The sequence below is a fragment of the Tachysurus vachellii genome, chromosome 9 (assembly GCF_030014155.1).
Source record: "Tachysurus vachellii isolate PV-2020 chromosome 9, HZAU_Pvac_v1, whole genome shotgun sequence".
Taxonomy (NCBI): domain Eukaryota; kingdom Metazoa; phylum Chordata; class Actinopteri; order Siluriformes; family Bagridae; genus Tachysurus; species Tachysurus vachellii.
In genome coordinates this window covers 9,636,142-9,652,640 of record NC_083468.1, presented here as the reverse complement: position 1 = coordinate 9,652,640, position 16,499 = coordinate 9,636,142, and the positions used below count along the sequence as shown (strand labels likewise).

General features: G+C 42.7%; 1 protein-coding gene across 1 annotated transcript in view; it reads left to right on the top strand.

The window, feature by feature from the left end:
- The window catches only part of zbbx (zinc finger, B-box domain containing), a 37,925-nt gene that overhangs the window by 11,289 nt on the left and 10,137 nt on the right, over nucleotides 1-16,499 (top strand). The window contains exons 7-9 of the mRNA XM_060878623.1: nucleotides 3,611-3,781; nucleotides 6,288-6,465; nucleotides 8,988-9,099. Coding sequence (XP_060734606.1) covers nucleotides 3,611-3,781; nucleotides 6,288-6,465; nucleotides 8,988-9,099 — 461 coding nt within the window. The remainder of the gene's footprint in view (nucleotides 1-3,610; nucleotides 3,782-6,287; nucleotides 6,466-8,987; nucleotides 9,100-16,499) is intronic.

Sequence of the window (16,499 nt, the reverse complement as noted above, 5' to 3'; positions counted from 1 at the left end):
GAAATAATTTATAATGGTCTGGTGTCCTCTCAATGTTTCTTACTCATACTGTCTCAGGGTGATTTTTCTTGCCACTGTGGCCTCTGGCTTGGTCATTAGTGTTAAAATTATACATTTAAATTTATATACTGAACTTCTACATTTCTGAAAAAAAAAATGCTTTGTGACTGTTAAAAGCACTATACAAAAATACACAATTACTGCTGGTGATAACAGGGCTTGTGTGGTCTGTGTGTATGTGAGTGTGTGTGTGTTTGTGTGTAAAGGATTAGGCTCTGCTTGTGCTAGTTGTGAGGTGGCTGTAATGAGCTGCTCTCCTCCCACTGCTCTAGTTCAGAGCCACTGAAAATGTGCAAGCACGCACACACAGGCATACTCACACAAAAACTTACATTTGAAATGGAGGAATGCGTCAGCTCCTATTATACTCGGTATTCCAGATAAACATACACATACAAACATTAACAGACATACAGGTAAACAGGCAAACCTACACACATACCAAACAGATCACATTGTAGTCTTACCATCAGAGAATATCTCACATTCGAGCCAAAGCAAAAAATTTAATATGTGCATAGAAATCAATCACAATTTCAAAAGCAAACAGTACAACAGTCACAGACTGTGTGTGCAGAACAATTTATGGTAAAAGATAATGGGACTGTATGCAATGTGACAGCTTCATTTTACAAACTAAACAAGCATAACTAGATAAGCCTCTAGCAGCCATTAAATAAACCACATTTAAGGAAGGCTTGGCTTGGGGCATTACTGAAATGCATAAAAAAATGCACAAAAATATGGACTGTATGTATACTGCAAGTTGCTTCCTAAAAGCCCCAGGGTACAGGATATGTGTTCTTGTCTCTGCAGAGTATAGTTCTCCCTGTGTCTGGGTTTCTTCTAGGTATCCTTGTTTACTGTCACCACCTGAATTCTTGATGTGTGTTGGTTTGGCTACTTTAAATTGCCCCTAAATATCAGTGTGTGGTCATGTGTGTACTGTGTGTTATGCCCTGTTACAGACTGGATTTGCATTCCTGTCTTGCTCTGTGTTCATGGGATATGCTCAGAATACACCAGGACCCAGACAAGGGTAAAGCAATCACTGAAAATGAATGAATAAAAATTTTGTTAGAAGCATTCAAGGTACAAATGAAGAATTGGTGCTTTGGTTGTCATGCACAACTAATAACAAAGACTGAAATGCCATATTTAGTGCTTTGTCAAGAACTCCTGTCTGATCCACTCTCACTCACTCACTCACTCATCTTCTACCGCTTATCCGAACTACCTCGGGTCACGGGGAGCCTCTGCCTATCTCAGGCGTCATTGGGCATCAAGGCAGGATACACCCTGGATGGAGTGCCAACCCATCGCAGGGCCCTGTCTGATCCATAATAAAACAATATCATCAGGACTGAAAAGAGACCAGAATTCAATTGTAAGTGAGCCAAGATTTCAGGCAAACATGAAGGCAGACTGATTGCAACACAATTTTATATATATATATATATATATATATATATATATATATATATATATATACACATACATGTGTATGTATATATATATATATATATATATATATATATATATATATATATATAAAATCTATTAAAATAAATGTGACTTTGGCAAATTCTGCACTTTTTGTCTTGGATTACTCTCTTAACAGCTTTCAAACATTCAGTCCTTTTACAATATAACCACATTAACTTAGGGTAAGGGTGAAATTTTGATGTAACACAGCATTAATTAGCTGCACTACATCAATAGAAGATCCTCTCAAGGATAGTACAAATGTGTGTGCGTGAGAGATAGATAGATAGATAGATAGATAGAGAGAGAGAGAGAGAGAGAGAGAGAGAGAAAGCTTAGCCAGAATCAAAGGTGAATGCTTGGCAGGCCACATTGAATCTGGATTAGAGGAATGTGATCAGTGAGGCAGGTTTCTGTGCTCCTAATCCTGTTTGATTTGCCTTCATCAAAAATGAGAAAAAGGAAAGTAGGAAAAAAACATCCATGGATTTGCTCTCAAGTTTGATCCCTGTGGTGTGAGACCTGGTTCTCTAGAGATGCAGTCTTTTCCTCACATCAGCTTTTTTCTCTTTAGATTGCATGGCATTTTACATTTACATGCTACATTTATTCATGCATTTTTTTCCGGACACTTTTATCACTTTAAATCCAAACCAGTCCAAGCATAGAGCTGAGCAGTAAAGAGTAAACAGTATCTCTCTGACTGTTCTAGGATTTGAAATAATATGAACTAAGTTGAACTAACTTTGGTATTCCTAGTATTTGATCATACAACATTCTGATCACTAGTTGGTCTATGACAGACATTATTATTAGCATCTACCAGTCATTTGTAACTCTGTGGATGGTTGCAACTCCCAAGCTTCTAGTTGCTTGAGGATCTCTGACAATCCCAGTTTTCTGGGTGTAAATTTCTCACAACCTTCCAGTTGTAGTTGGCTATAACTGGAAGTTGGCTATGTAGCAAATTTAAAAGTCACAATCTTCTGGTCAACATTGGCCATCTGGTCACTTCTCACTCTCTGACATTTCTGATGTTTCTCAACATTTTCTTCACTAACTGTCTGTCCTGGGATTTGACCTCATAACCTTTTGATGACTAATGGCTCTTTTCCAGGCTTGTGAATTAAACCCATGACCTTTCAGTCACCAGAGACTCTCTATCAGTACTGAGTGTACAACCTCAACACTAGGGCCTTTAACAATCCTGGGATTTAAACATACACCTGCCATTTGCCAGTAGCTCTTTGGCAGTTAATGAATGTAACTTAATTTACTAGTAATTAATGGCCTTGTAGAACTTCAGTCTTACAGAACTTACTTGTAGAACTCACAGTCCTCTGACAGTGTTGAAATGGGCTGATAACTTCATAATGTAAATGATTTAATCTTATGGTATAAGCCCAGTTTATTTAATAATAACAAATAAGAAATGCTACATAATACAGTGCTAGGTAACTCTTTATGTATTTAAAATATGTATAGCTTTGCTACCCTGACCTGTTAGCCAGATTGAAATTCATATTTAGAGTTTTCATCCTTCTCTTTCTTTTCCCAAGAATGTATCTCAACTTTGTAATGCATGTTGTGTTATATTGAAAATTATATTGATTGCTTAACAATTAATAGCTCTGAATATTTATTCTTGGTTTGAGCCCTGAGTTTCATTTAGTGGGGATTGGGAGTACAGCAAATCATTCGGAAGCTAATAATATTGCCACAATTTATCAATTTCTAGAGGGGACTTTATGTTCTTAAAGCAGTTTACCTTGATATGCTGAAATAGCGTATAATACTGCAAAAGATTATATCTATGGCCATATAAAAATGTAGCAGATGAAGATTATGTGACATGTGAATGGGTCAACACTGAATTACAAACAGAAAATCAGGGCATACCTCACAGGAGTTTTAGTATGCACAATTCTAAATGCCTAAACAGAACTGATTTTATTTCAGTACACATAATCAGAGATCCAAACCAGAAATTTCCTTATTATTTAGCACTTATTATTTGATTAAATTATCAAAGAATCATAATACTGTCCAAAATAATTCTATCTAGGCTGAGCTACATACCTCCATTAGCACAGTCGATGTGGTGAATTGTCTTCAGAAGAAGCTTGAAAGTGAAGAGGAGGAAGACCTTTGGTTGAATCATGCCAGTGATATGAGAAGAATTCCAGCATCTGCACTTCTTCAGCCTATTTGTGATAACCAGATGCACAATACACAAGTGAGACTCTCTCTTTCACTTGCACACATGCACAAAGGCGTCCTTTTTTTGCAGTAAAATCTTAGAGTACTTCATATACAATGAAAAATAAAAAGGCAACAGCCATATAACACTCAAAGTAAAGGAGATAAATGCACTTAGCTAAAAAAGGCACTTAGCTAAAAGTATTTAATCTGTATGGTGTGTGTAAAAGAGAGGTGGCTGGAGAAAATAATTTTCAAGTAGAGGTGATATCCATTTTTGCTTGATTTAAATTGTATACATTAAATGTATTATGTTAAATTACATGAAGCATACACTTTCTGGTTAACTTTTTTGTTTAATATCTAGGTATCACTGTTTGCACTTAAAATCCAATCATTTAAAAGATTTAGGATAGCCAACAAATGCATTTAAATGTTAATGAAGCTTTATTTTTTCTGCCAAAGACAGACAAGCATTAGTAGTATTACATTATATATTTGTATCACATAAACCTCAAATGATAAAAAAGGCTAATCAAAAAGGCTTATCATCAACAATCACTAGTTTTCCTGCTTTTGTGTATCATACTATTTTTTTTATAAGTCAGCAATGATGCTGAATTTCAAATTGTTTCCTTTTCATTACATATGCTCACTGTGCAGTAGGTAGTAAATTGTACATGAATACTGTCAAACCCTTGGTAAGTCTGTCGATAAATGAGGACACAGGAGGCAGGTTTAGAGAGCATGACTTGACTTCTTTTATTATCTTGTCCTGTTTACTGGGATCTTTTCAGCACCTTATTCAGGGAAACACACATACACACACAAGCTCAGCTTGTTTCGTGTGCTCTCTAATTTTTCTCTCCTCCTTCAACAAACACCAAGCAAAAAGAACCACTTTAATTGTCCACAGTTGCATGCTCATTCCTGGAATTACACATTCCATGTTGGTCCTCTTTCCAAAAATGTTATTCGACCACATCTCTGCCACCATATAACCCCACTGTCTGATGTATGGCAGGATATCCATCTAGCCTGCACTCAGCTTCCCTCACTGTCAAGAGAGGAATTCTGACACCACCAACATCACCAACCATCATAGAATAGAATAGAATAGAATAGAATGGGGCATAGAAGCCTTTATTATCCCACATACACATTACAGCACAGTGGGATTCTTTTCTTCACATACCCTAACTGAGGATGGGGGTCAGAATGCAGGGGCAGTTATGATACAGTGCCCCTGGAGCAGGGAGGGTTGAGGGCCTTGCTCAAGGGCCCAGCAGTGGCAGCTTTGCTGTGCTGGGCCTGGAACCCCGATCCTCCGATCAACAACCCAGAGCCTTAACCAGTTGAGCCACCACTGCCCGTGGATTGCTACTGAAATTAATTACAACCTGTGGATTGCTACTGAAATTAATACTTTATGTTTAGCCTTGTTTATTGAACTAAATGCCCAGCTATATGGTTATAATGAGGCATTTGGAAAAGCATTTCCTTGCAGATTTTTGGGACCATCATTTTGGTTGTCTTTCTTCTTTGGATGTTCTCAATACTGTTCAGTTGCTCTCATTAGGGTCACTACAGCCGATCATCTGATTCACATATTTGATTTGGCACAGGATTTAAGCTGAAAAGCCCTTCTGATGCAACCTTGTGCGCTGGCTTGTGCAACCCCCAATAGCTGGGTTGGTTCCCTGTCCTGGAGTGCAGGATCCATAGCCACTGGACACAGCTCGACTGACTGTCAATTACTTTCACTTGGTCAAAAAGCATGCTTCAAGGTGTCATTGATGGCTTTGGCACTGCCTCCCCACTCCAAGGAACACATGTTCCATATATATTTTTTTTGCTAATGCTGGACCCATCATCAAACAGTCCCTTGACTAATTTCCAAAAGTCTGACCAATTTATGCCCAGAATTAGGAGAGGATTAATCTCCACTTCTAAACTATGCTTTTGATACCAGAAATAAATATGGATGGGCAAAAGCAGATAATTGCGAATGTACCTTGGCCACACACCTCACCTTCACCCTTTGTACTTTATCCAATTGCTCTCCGTGACTCAGGAGATAGTGGATTGAGATTTGATTACAGCCTGAATCAACCAGTGTATGATGTGCTCAGATATGTATAATCTGTACATACCAGTTTGATCAGGGAATTGCGGATTAGGGAGCCAGACCAAAGTTCTCACTCCAGTGATGGAACACTATTATTGGAAATGCCAAGACTACTTGCTGTACCAACACAGCTTACTGTACCTCTGCACCTCTGGGTCCCTGAGCAAACACCTGTGGTGAGAGAAAATGTGTGAGATAGAAAAGGGGAAGGAGAGATAGGGGAATAATGGACATAATCAGAGACTGGTGTCAGATGTGAGAGTAGTATAAATTTGTATAAACTAAAAAATATTTTGTGAATTGTTGTGAATTTGGGAAATAAAACTAATAACTGCATTAGCAAAATTATAAAACAGTAGTTCTTTGTAGAAGAGTCCAGTTCTGAATTGGAGTTACTAACCATATCTGATTGTAGGTGTTGAGTGTGAATGATCTGGATCAGGAGAATAAAGACTCTTTACTCAGAGGCAGTTTTGATGAAGAGGAATCTTCCAGATGTTTTCAGCAAGCTCTGAATGAGTGGAGAGCAGGCAACACTCATGGTGACAGAGAACATCATGAACCCAACCACAATGTACAAACTGCTCAACTAGGTAACACACACACAGACAGCGTGGATAGGGCCTAAATATGACTTAAGATGTACAGTATACAGTGAAAGATAACATCATATGCCATTATTTGCCATTATTTAAAAGAACAAATACATAAAACAACACCATTTTAATAGTTTTCCATTTCTTTTATGCACAATGAAACATTTGTTGGGAAACAGACAAATGTAAATCCACCAATGAACCCACGTGTTTGATATTCCTGATTAAATCGTCTGCTTTGGGTCACCACATAGCAGTTTATTACTCATTCTCTATCCTGCCAACAGGGTTTTACAAATGTGTCCAATTTTACTAACGTGCCTAATGTTTCTTTGTCATCTCACTCTTTCCCTGTTGGTCTCTTTGTTAATTTTACACTCCACCATGCACCCTATGACTTTTTTACATACTAATAATGAATTAATGAATTTCCCTCCTAAATAATAAGAAAAGTGTATTACCAAAATCTGATTCATAATGCATGTAAATATTACTATCAAACAAAACAAATTATACTTGGGATGCAGAAATACCAATACTGATATCTGATATTAGTTCTATGCCATACTTATTAACTTATGCTTGTTCATACACATAATATCATAACAATACGTGCTTGCTAAAAAGGTTATTCCACAGTTTGTCCCCTGTTTGCTTTAGTATTCACACTTCAGGGATGGCTTGTGCTAAAGTTTAGAGCCATTTTTACACATTCAGCTATAAGAGCATTAGTAAGGTTTTGATATTTTGAGGTTTTGAGAAGGCCTTGGGTGCAGTTTGTATTTCAGATTTTATCTCAAATGTATCCATGTCATTCTGGACCATGTTTGTGCACAGGGGCAGTGTCAAGGAACAGGTTTTGACTAGGCCTCATAGTTATTGTGGAGGGAAATATTAAAGCTACTTTATACAAAGACAATTTTGTGGAAAAAGTTGAAGAATGCCATGTGTGTGATGGTAAGGTGTCCCCATATTTGGCCATAAAGTTATTGTGATATAATGAATAGACAACATGATGTGAAATTCAACATGAAAATGCACATGTAGCTTAAATATATTTTTTGCAGTGTAGAAGCAATTGCATCCCTATTTGGTCAAGTGTAACTATTGTAATTGCTAATGCACTTAATTTACAATCGACTAAAATTAACTATATTATAAAGAATGAGCCTAGTACTACATGTGCATAAACATATAAGGTGCATCGGAAAGTATTCCAAGCGCTTCACTTTTTCCACATGTAATGTTATAGACTTATTCCAAAATGAATTAAATTAATTATTTTCCTAAAATTCTACAAATACCCCATAAAAAACAAAAAAAAATCACATGTACATAAGTATTCACAGCCTTTTCTCATACTTTGTTGAAACACATTTGGCAGCAATTACAACCTCAAGTCTTTTTGAGTATGATGCTACAAGCTTGGGACACCTATTTTTCGGCAGTTTCTACCGTTCTTCTTTGCAGGACCAATCTATCAGGTTGGATAGGGAGCATCATATTCAATATTTGAATAGAGAGTTCAATATTTGTTTCATCAGACCAAAGAATGCTGTTTCTAATATTCTGAGAGTCCGTCAGGTACCTTGTGGCAAACTCCAGGAGGAGGATCTTTCATCTGGCCACTCCATACAGGTCTGATTGGTGGAGTGCTGCAGAGATGGTTGTTCATCTGTAAGGTTCTCCTCTGCACAGATAAATGCTGGAGCTCTGTCAGAGTTCTTGCTCACCTCCCTGACTAAGCCCTTTCTCCCCCGATTGCCCAATTTGGCCAGGCACCCTGCTTCTAGGAAAAGCTCTGGTGGTTCCAAAATTCTTCCATTTACAGATAATGGAGGCTACTGTGCTCATTGAGACCTTCAATGCTGCAGAATTGTTTCTGTAACCTTTCCCAGATCTGTGCCTTTATACAAGGTCTACAGACAATTCCTTGGACTTCATGGATTAGTTTGTGCTGTAACATGCATTGTTAACTGTGAAAATTTATATAGACAGGTGTGTGGATGTCCAAATCTTGTGCAATCAACTGAATTTACCACAGCTGGACTCCAATCAAGTTGTAGAAACATCTCAAGGATAATTACTGGAAACAGGATGCACCTGAGCTCAATTTTGAGTGTCATGGCAAAGGCTGTGAATACTTATGGGCATGTGATCTTTTTCATTTTTTATTTTTAATAAATTTTAATAAATAAACTTCTTTTATGGTGACATTATGGGGTATATAGGAAAATATTGAATTTAATCCATTTTGGAATAAGGCTGTAACATAACACAATGTGGAAAAAAAAGTAAAGCACTGTGAATGCTTTCCGGATTCACTGCGTGTGTAGTTTTTCCATGACCATTTTTCCAAAACTCACTCCTATATTAATGCCATTATTGATCATCAAAACACTACTCAAATAAATACTCATGGTAAAATGGCATCACTGCATAAGTAGTTTATACTACACAAAAATAAAGAGCAAATTCATAAAACCTTTTCCTATTTACTTTGTATTTCTTCCTCATAGAATCCATGGAGGCTATGGGGACCCAGGCTGGAGGAAGACCTCAAATACATATTGAGTTTAGGAACCATGGAATAAGCTACATGGAAAGGCTGCTAATGAAGAAACACCGCAGGTCAGGAGGGCTTTCTTTAGCCTATAAACTACTGTCTTAAGAAATAGCCTATATAATAGCTAAATAGAACCACTTAACCTTCTGGGCCTTAATTAAAACAGACCACTTAATGGCTTTAAAATCCCCCTGAATCCCACCATGCAATTTTCCTTAAGGAATAGGAATCAAACTTGTAACATTTTTCTTTGATGCTGCATTAATGATAATACATTATGAGTTAGGGCAGAACTGAAAAGTATAATTCCAACATGAAGACCTTTTCTGACAGAGAATGTAATTTTGCTCTTGCATCTCCCTACTGATTTCAATAATAGTTTAATGTTCTATTAAGGTCACTGGAGATGCCTAGTTAATTTCCAAAAACCCAAACTGCAGAGTGAACCATAGAATGCTAAGAATGTCATTAGTTTTTTTTTTTTTTTTCAGATAGGAGTGTCCTTGGATAGTATAGAATAAGCACTGGATAAATAAAATGAATTTTTACTACAATATAATTAAGAGGACTTGGTAGTGTTAGGTCCATTAGACTCATAACTGGGTTTGGTGTACTAAAATGTTTTGTTTTTTTGTTCTTGATATACAGATGCAAGGGTGAAAAAAAATCACTATTTGGGGTGCTCAGCACAAGCACATTCCATGTCTTGAAATGTTTTGACTTAAAGCTGACAAGCATGTTCAATAAACAGTTATCTTGAAAATTTGATCGTTGCATAGTAAGCACAAACATTCAGCAAAACACAAAATTACTTTCCATTAAAACAAATTTCTTTCAGTGTCCAATGTCTTTGTTTTGAGTTGTATATCAAATAATCAATGAACTAGTGTGAATAGGGGCAACTTTATTTTAACCACACTCGGACAAGCACATCCAACTAAGGTTTTGGTTTAGTTGCTTGTTAGAGAAGTTCAAACATCATCAAATGCCTCTACCAAATGGAAAATGTGCTAGGTGCAATGCTGCCTGTCTGCTTCAAAACAATCTAACCAAAGACTAAAGGCAGGCAGAAAATGTGCTGATTTCTTTGAGCCATGTCAGGGGTTACATAAGAGTTGTATTGTTGCCATGGTTTTCAGGTCAGCTGTAAGCCCATTAAATAGCTTTTATTTCAATATTATCATCTGTAGAACAAGAACACCCTGTGTTCCCACAGTACTCATGCGCACAATACTCATGCGCATCCTAAAAAGATAAGAATAGCTAACATTTTTGCCCTTTTGGGGAGTTATGCTGATCCCCATAAGACAAAAAAATGTTTTTTATTTTATTTTATGTATGTATGTTTTTTGTATTTTGTTAGGGTCCTTTTCACTACTTGTAGCATAATGCAGTATTTGCAAACCAAATCAGGTCACAAAAGTAGCCTAGCTCCTCCAGGGCAACACATCCAAATGTACTGTCGCAATGAGTTTGGTGTGTCTTCCAGCACAGATTCAAGAGCATACCAGGAGATACCAGGAGACAGAGCGTTACATGAGGAGAGCTAGACAGGATTGTAGAAAAGCAGTAAACCAGCAGAAAGAAATATCAGCTCCTTTTTTTGCAAGGAAACTGAGGAGCACTGCCATATTCCTACAAAAATGACCTTAAGCATTCTTCTGGGGTGTATGTTTCTGACTAAATTGTCAGAATAAGATTCCACAAGCGTGGCATGATGGCTTGAATCCTCTAGTGGGACCTGTGCTCACAGCCCAGCATTGTGCAGCTAAATTGGCATTTACACGACAGAGACAGCTTAACGCCCATTAACAGAGAACACCAGAATTGACAGGACATTGGCACTCTGTTCTCCTAGTGCATGAGAGCAGGCCAACAATGTGCAGGTGTTAGACATGAAGGAGTCTGGAAATGCCATGGGGAACGTTATGCTGCATGCCACATCATCCAGCATTACTGGTTGGTAGTGTGATACTAATGGTCTGCAGAAGAATATCCTTGGAGGGTCACATAGAACTCCATGTGCTAGTCAATGGTGCCTATACTGCTGTTGACAGACGGCATTCACTAAATTCCAGGGGTTTCGTTACCACGACGTAAAGTGGGCATATTTCTGGAGGTCTTGGAAAAACGCCCTTTTTCAAAAAAAAGAGCATACCTATGATGGATAATGAAGGTGTTATGCTAGACACAGAGGTGGAAGCCGGAGTGAAGGCAAACAGAGTTTTAATGCCAAAACACACTGGATTGCAGTGACAATGATATATCCGGTGGTGCGCTAGGGAGCGCGGCCCACGAAGTCCTGAAGATAATGCAAAAAGCAGTCTGTGTCCAAATCCTAGGGAGCGCTGTAGCAGAAGCGCGAAGCTGGGCATTTACATGGGAGTGTAGAGGAATGCACAGCCGAACCATAGATAATATGGACGGAGGTTAGAGTGAGAGAGGGGATTATATATGGTGGGTGATGAGGTTGAAACGAGAGTCAGGTGTGTGTAATTAGTAAGCCGGCGAGCCGCTCAGAACTAGTTACCGCCCCGGGGGAGAAGAGTCAGGGAGCTCCCTGACACCACCCCCTCCCCCAGGGGTAGCCCCGGACGCCCTGACCCTGCGACGAGGAATACCCCTAGCCCTGGGTGGGCAGCATGGAACTCTGCCAGCAGACCCGGGTCCAGCACGTCCTGCTGTGCTACCCAAGACCGATCCTCAGCGCCGTACCCTTCCCAGTGCATCTACGCACTGCGTAGACGCCAGGCTGAGCTACGACCTCTGGCTGGACGGGCTCCACGGGACCACCTGGAGGGCGAGAAATGGGCGAGACACACGGTTTCAGCAGGGACACGTGAAAGGTTGGGTGTATGGCGTCCAGGCGTCCACAGAAGGCACGTCGCTGGGCTGGTCCGCATTGGAAAGGGGTGAGGCCTGTGGAGTCCTGGCGGAGCGAGTTCTGAGCATACTCCACCCAGGGCAAGAAACGAGCCCAATCTCCCTGATCCTGGCTGCAGTAAGTCCTCAAGTACCTGTTCAGCTCCTGAATCTTGCGTTCCGCCTGGCCGTTGGACTGAGGGTGGTAACCTGACGACAGATTTACTGACACCCCCAGGAGCTGGAAGAAGGCACACCAAACCCGAGACGAGACCTGGGGCCCACGGTCCGAAACCATCTCCTCCGGGAGACCGAAGTTACTGAACACATGATGAAACAGGGCCTCGGCTGTTTGAGGGCCGTGGGCAGTCCCTTCAGAGGCACAAGTCGGCAGGCTTTAGAGAAGCGGTCCACCGCTACCAGGATACACGTGTTACCCCTGACTGTGGCAAGTCGGTCACGAAGTCGATCCCTAGGTGTGACCAGGGGCTCTGAGCGGCACCAACTTGCCGACGGGCAGGTGGCGAGGTACCTTGGCCATGGCGCAGGTGGCACACTCCTGGACGTAGCGGGTAACCTCCTCTGCCATCCTCGGCCACCAGTAACGAGCCTGAAGGAGCTGGACTGTCCTCCTCTCTCCTGGGTGGCCCGTACCCGGTCCCTCATGGACCGACTGGATTAGCCCACCACGGCAGGATGTGGGAACAAAGACCCTTCCCTCAGGGCACCCTCCGGGGGTGGGCTCCTGGATGGAGGCAGCACGGATCTCGCTGTCCATGTCCCAGACAATAGGCCCCACGACGATCGAAGGAGGAAGAATGGGGTCCGGATGTCTGGGTTCCTCAGGCCCGAACATCCGGGACAGGGCGTCGACCTTTCCGTTAAGCGCCCCAGCCCGGTAGGTGATGTGAAATTGGAACCGAGTGAAGAAGAGGGCCCAGCGAGCCTGCCTGGCATTGAGTCTCCGGGCCTCCCGCAGGTACTGGAGATTCTTGTGGTCTGTGACCACAGTAAATGGGTGCTCTGCACCCTCCAACCAGTGCCTCCACTCGTCCAGGGCGAGCTTAATAGCCAGAAGCTCACGGTTGCCGATGTCGTAGTTCTGCTCTGCCGCCGAGAGATTGTGTGTGAAGAAAGCGCACGGGTGGAGCTGTGGTGGGGTGCCTGATCGCTGAGAGAGAGCGGCCCCCACCCCCGTCGAGGAGGCGTCCACCTCCACCACAAAGGGCCTCCGGGGGTCTGGATGACGTAACACAGGAGCGGAGCAAAAGCGCTGGCGGAGCTCCTTGAACGCCCCCTGGGCCTCCTTGTTCCACCTCAGGGTCTGCGCCTTACCCCTGAGGAGAGAAGTGAGGGGAGCGGTGATCTGGCTGTAACCCTGAATGAACCGACGGTAGAAGTTAGCGAAGCCCAAGAAGCGTTGGAGTTCCTTAATTGTCTCCAGAACGGGCCAGTTCCTTACTGCTTTAACCTTCCCGTTGTTCATCTGTATCCCCGTGCACTGATGACGTAGCCCAGAAACTGCACCTCCTCACGGTGAAACTCACACTTAGAGAGTTTAAGGTAGAGCTGTTGGGAACGAAGTGCCCCTAGGACCTCACGGACGTGGTTATGGTGCTCCTCCAGGTTCCTTGAGTAGATCAAGATGTCATCGATGTAAACCATGATGTACCTTTGTAGGAAGGGTCGGAGCACCTCGTTCATGAACCCCTGGAACACAGCTGGGGCGATAGATAGGCCGTACTGCATGACCCGGTATTCGTAGTGTCCGGAGGGTGTTATGAAGGTGGTCTTCCACTCGTCCCCCTTCCTGATGCGTACCAGGTTATACGTGCTCCGGAGATCAAGTTTAGTGAACACCCGTGCCTCCCTTAGGGCTTCCAGAGCTGCTGGGACAAGCAGGAGAGGGTAAGGGAGAGGGGAGATATGGGCGTTAAGCTGTCGGTAATCAATGCAAGGACGTAGCCCCCCGTCCTTCTTCCCCACAAAGAAAAAGTAGAGTAGCCGCCTGGGCACAGAACACGTCCTTGAAGGCCTGGTACTCCTTGGGGATTTCTGCCTGCTGGGATGTCGTGGCTTCCTCCACCCTGGTGGCGCCTACCAGGGCTTTGGGGACCCTTGATGGAAGCCGGGAGAGGCAGTGTTCCCGGCAGTGGTCACTCGATCGCAGGATGTCGCAGGGATCCCAGGAGCATGCAGGGGCATGCTGTTTCAGCCAGGGCCTACCCAGGATCACGCTGATGGTGGAATCGTCAAGCACCATGAACCTTATTTCCTCCCTATGGAACAGCCCCATGCGTAGAGTCACTATGGGCGCACAGTACTTCACCCAGCCCCGACCCAGTGGGTGTCCCTGGATGGTCTGGACGGCTAAGTCCTGGGAACCCCTCTCCCAGGGGAGCTGCAAGCTGTTGAGGCAGGCTTGAGAGATGAAGTTCCCTGCCGAGCCGGAGTCCACCAGCGCATCCACAGAGAGAGAGAGAGCAGGAGTTACAAGCGTCACCGGGAGTGTGGACAGAGTAGAAATGTCTGAAGGCTGTTCCTCCCCCACCGGGGAAGACTCTGAGAACCCAGCTGCATGGGTTCGGCTTCGGGGGCGGTCGCCAGTTTTAATCTCGGGAGAAAGACCCAGCCGATATACCCCCAGTAGCGCCGTCTCGTTCCAGCCACTAGATGCCGCCAAGGTGCGTAAATGCAAGCTTTACGCCGTGATGTCATCATTCCCCTGGCGCAAGCTAAGGAGCTGGTCCGCCGTGGATAGGACCCCGGAAGCGGCACTGAAAACTTCGTGAAAGTGTGCGGCGAAATGAGCGTATACGTCCATCATGGGGCTGGCAGAGTCCCATAACGCTTGAGCCCAAGCTACCGCTCTTCCGGACAAGAGCGAAATGAGGAACGCCACCTTGGAGCGCTCGGAAGGAAAGCGCTGAGGCTGCATCTCCATGTAGAGGTTCACCTGGACTAGGAAGCCGCGGCACGCTGAAGCTTCTCCCGAAAAAGTTCCCGGGAGCGCCATGGGACTGCTGGTGACAGCGGGGGGTTCCGGACGAGCTGCGGTGGGGGGAAAGGCGGCTCGAAGCGCGGTGACGAGATCCTGAACCGGATCGGAGGAGGTGCTGGGTCGGTTCTCCATGTTCCGGTAAGAGTTTCCTCCTATAAAAATGTTTTTTTTTTTTTTTTTTTTTTGTTGAGGTCTGTTATTCTGTTATGCTAGACACAGAGGTGGAAGGAAGAGTGAAGGCAATCAGAGTTTTAATGCCAAAACACACTGGATTGCAGTGACAATGATATATCCGGTGGTGCGCTAGGGAGCGCGGCCCACGAAGTCCTGAAGATAATGCAAAAAGCAGTCTGTGTCTAGGGAGCACTGTAGCAGAAGCGCGAAGCTGGGCATTTACACAGGAGTGTAGATGAATGCACAGCCGAACCATAGATAATAACGGACGGCGGTTAGAGTGAGAGAGGGGATTATATATGGTGGGTGAAACAAGAGTCAGGTGTGTGTAATTAGTAAGCCGGCGAGCCGCTCCGTGCGGGCGGGGCACGCACGGGAGAAGAGTCAGGGAGCTCCCTGACAGAAGGACAAAACAGTCATAAAGGTAGATTTTATATTTCATATCTATTATGCTTTATTATCTTACAGTTAAGCTATTTTCGAAAACAAATAAACAACCAAAAACTACGGTTAGGGTTAGATTATCAAATAGGCCACGCATGCCCGAAGACGCAATATCTGATATGCTATTCTGAAATCCCTGGAAATAAGTGCATCCCGTTGACAGACCTTATGCTGGCGCACGGAGCCCTAGGTTATTCTTGATTCATGACAATGCCTGGCCTTCTCTGACCAGCATATAGGTAATTTTTGGATGATGAAATAATGCAATGATGCAATTGACTGGCCCAGACCAGATCCAAGTTTGGGAGGTTATCCCCAGGACACTATCCAACATCATATCAGGAGCATGCCCAGACATTGTCAGGAATGCATACAGTCACATGGGGGCCACACACACAACTGACTTACATTATTAGTTGTTGTTGCTTTGATAGGACACAGCTCTTTATTTGGCATTCATTTCTCTATATCAAGCTGCCCTGAAGCACTTCTTACACATATACAAACTGTGTGTGTAGAAGTAGATTGAAATAATGTGTTAAATTGTTTTAGTGCAAGAAGAGGATTTGAAGTAGTAAATCAAATTTGGATTTCTGCCTCCAACAGTCTTTCCCACTACACCTCTCATTCCCTCCATTATAATAGAATCAGATATCACTACCTAGGTGCAGCATTGCTCAATGTGTGTGTGGAATAAGAAGAACTTATACTCTAGTGAGCACTAAAGGGTTAGGGTTAGCTCTTTACTCAGGTAACACAAAATGCTGTTAATCAAGTAAAGATTATTGGCAAGGTAGTATTCATTAAAAATTATTTTTAAAACTGAACTGTTAATGTAATGTTTATTTTGTCCTTTTGTGTAGTAGATATTATATGGTTTGTTTGACACCGAGTGCAATATGCACACAATCATGGATATGGCTTTGACATCATAGTATATATTCATTTGGCCACTAGTCTTCCTTCAAAGGGGAAAAATGATGG